A 3,242-nucleotide genomic window follows, 5' to 3' on the forward strand; every position below is an offset into this window, starting at 1 on the left:
ACCACGTTAGCCAACCTCCAGTCTTCCGGCACCTCACCTGTGACTATTGATGATACAAATATCTCAGCAAGAGGCCCAGCAATCACTTCTCTAGCTTCCACAGAGTTCTAGGGTACACCTGATCAGGTCCTGGGGATTTATCCACCTTTATGCATTTCAAGACATCCAGCACTTCCTCTTCTATAATATGCAAGGTGTCACCATCTATTTCGCTACTTTCTATATCTTCTATATCCCTTTCCGCAGTAAATACTGATGCAAAATACTCATTTAGTATCTCCCCCATTTTCTGCAGTTCCACACAAAGGCCGCCTTGCTGATCTTTGAGGGGGCCTTATTCTGTCCCTAGTTATCCTGAATGTATTTGTAAAAACCCTTTGGATTCTCCTTAATTCTATTTGCCAAAGCTATTTCATATCCCCTTTTTGCCCTCCTGATTTCCCTCGAGTGTACTCCTACTGCCTTTGTACTCTTCTAAGGATTAACTCGATCTATCCTGTCATCACCTCATATATGCTTCCTTCTTTTTCTTAAGCAAACCCTCAATTTCTTTAGTCATCCAGCATTCCCTTTCCTTTCACCCTGGATTCTCGTTCTCATTTCTGAAGGTTTCCTATTTTCCAGCCGTCCCTTTACCTGCGAACATCTGTCCCCAATCAGCTTTTGAAAGTTCTTGCCTAATACTGTCAAAATTGGCCTTTCTCCAGTTTAGAACTTCAACTTTTAGATCTGGTCTATCCTTGTAGGGGAACGTGAGTACTGCAGATGCTGGAGAGTAGAGTCAAGAGTGTGGTGCTGGAAAAGCACAGCAGGTCAGGCAGCATCTGAGGAGCAGGAGAATTGATGTTTCAGTCATAACCCCTTTATCCTTAATGAAGGACTTATGCTTGAAAATTGATTCTCCTGCTCTTTGGTTGCTGCCTGACCTGCTGTACTTTTCCAGCACCACACTCTTGACTCTGAGTTGGAAATAGGTCAACCAGTACATTGAACCTGATTGTTTGATAGGTAAAAACCCTTCATCAGGAATGGGCCTCAAAAATACTATTCATATGTATCAGATACTAAACTAGTAAAAGATTTATTGAAAAAAATATACTTTATTCATAAGTCTTTATGTGCATGCAGTTAGAAAGCTGTTCAGATCTATATTGTCTTTACTTACAGAGAGGAAGCATTGGGGTTTATCTTTCTCTATTCTTACAATTAATCTATAGGCATTTCTGAGGCATTGGGAAAATCCAAGAACTGAATGGACCCCTGCCTGCTGTACTTTGGCAAAAGACCTTAGATGGTGGTCTTTCCACACTTGGCAGCACCTCCACAAGCTTTAGTATGTCTGCAATCTATTTGGTGCAGGTGCCCCCACTCCATAATACCATTAGGGAGGAAGTTTCAGGATTTTGTCTCAGCAACACAAGGACCAGTGATATATTTCCAAATCAGGATGATGAGCATCTTAGAGAAGAAATTGCAGATGATGGTTAGGGTTAGCAGCCTTTGCCATTATCCTTCTTTGTGGAAATGGTCAAGGGTTTGGAAGGTGCTGGGAAGACGTGGTGAATTTCTGCAGTGCGTCTTGTAGATGGTACACATGCTACTACTAAGTGTCAGTGGTGGAGAGAATATGTTTGTTGACATGGTGCCATTCGGTTATGCTACTTTATTCTCTTGTTTCAAACTTCGTGAGTTTTGGAACAGTGTACATCCAAGAAATTGATCCACCACATTTCTGACTTTGCCTTGTAGATGCTGGACAGGCTTGAGGAGTCTGGAGGTGAATTACTCATCACAGAACCCTTGATCTCTGACCTTCTTTTGCAGCTTCAGTATTGATGTGGCTAATCCAATTCGATTTCGGGTCAATAGTAACCCCTAGAATTTTGATAGGGACTCAGTTGTGTTAGTGTCATGGGGAAATGGTTAGATTCTCTCTTGCTGGAGATGGAGTTTGTCTGGCACTTGGGTGGTGTGAATCTTACTGCCATTCGTCAGCCCAAGCTGACCTGGATATCGTCCAGGTCTTGCTGCATTTGACATGGTCTGCTGTAATATCTGAGGAGTTGGGAATTCTGTTCAACATTGCACAACTCCCATATGACATTATGATGCAGGGAAGCTCATTGAAGCAGCCAAAGTTGATTAGGCCCAAGCCACTAGCCTGAGGGATTTCTACAGAGATAACTGATCACAACCACCATGATTTCCTTTAGTGTTAGGTAGGACTGCGACTAGTAGGAAGTTTCCCCGATCCCATTGACCCTAGTTATGCTAAGGCTCCTTGATGTCTTTCACAGTTAGAAAATACATACATTACCTCGAGAATATACTCATGCAACAACAATATTTGAACTTTGGAAAAGAAAAACATACAAAATTTTATTCCGAGTGTTTGGATCTACATAAGAATAACTTAATTTAAATTTGATGCCTTCCATAGATAGAGTTTCAAAATTGTTGGTTTGCATACTGTTTTACCTAAAATGTCATTTGTATGAGATTTTTATTCTTTCAAAAATATCACCTGGACACCAAACAAATGAAACACCTACTGAAAATGTTTTTACATAAATTGGGCAATATGGATATGTCTGACTTTGGTAATATGGGTAAAGAAACTTTGGCAAAAGACCTTACATGGTAACAATTCATGGCCTGCATTTCCTTTTCTCATTACAGATGGCTGATCCGGTCACCCTTAACGTCGGAGGACACTTATATTCAACATCAATATCCACACTAACCAGATACCCAGACTCCATGTTAGGAGTCATGTTTAGGGGTGATTTCCCCACTGCCAAAGACTCTCAAGGAAATTACTTCATTGACAGAGATGGACCTCTCTTCAGATACATCTTGAATTTTTTAAGGACTGCAGCTTTGACGCTACCTCATGGCTTCAAAGAAATTGACCTCCTGAGAAAAGAGGCAGATTTTTATCAGATAGAGCCTTTGATTCACTGTCTGAATGATCCCAAGCCCCTTTATCCATTAGATACCTTTGAGGAGGTGGTGGAACTGTCTAGCACCCGCAAACTTTCCAAATATTCAAATCCAGTAGCTGTTATAATCACACAGCTGACTATCACTACTAAAGTTCACTCACTGCTGGAGGGTATTTCAAACTATTTCACAAAATGGAACAAACACATGATGGATACCAGAGACTTCCAGGTGTCCTTCACATTTGGACCTTGTGATTATCATCAGGAGGTGTCTCTTCGTGTTCATCTGATGGAGTA

General features: G+C 41.1%; 1 protein-coding gene across 1 annotated transcript in view; it reads left to right on the plus strand.

Annotated features, from left to right (window-relative positions):
• kctd6a (potassium channel tetramerization domain containing 6a) overlaps nt 1-3,242 on the plus strand; it is a 33,507-nt gene that overhangs the window by 2,116 nt on the left and 28,149 nt on the right. The window contains exon 2 of the mRNA XM_043708637.1: nt 2,680-3,239. Within this exon, the coding sequence (XP_043564572.1) occupies nt 2,680-3,239 (560 nt within the window). The remainder of the gene's footprint in view (nt 1-2,679; nt 3,240-3,242) is intronic.

This window comes from Chiloscyllium plagiosum, chromosome 18 (assembly GCF_004010195.1).
Source record: "Chiloscyllium plagiosum isolate BGI_BamShark_2017 chromosome 18, ASM401019v2, whole genome shotgun sequence".
In the NCBI taxonomy this organism is placed as follows: Eukaryota; Metazoa; Chordata; class Chondrichthyes; order Orectolobiformes; family Hemiscylliidae; genus Chiloscyllium; species Chiloscyllium plagiosum.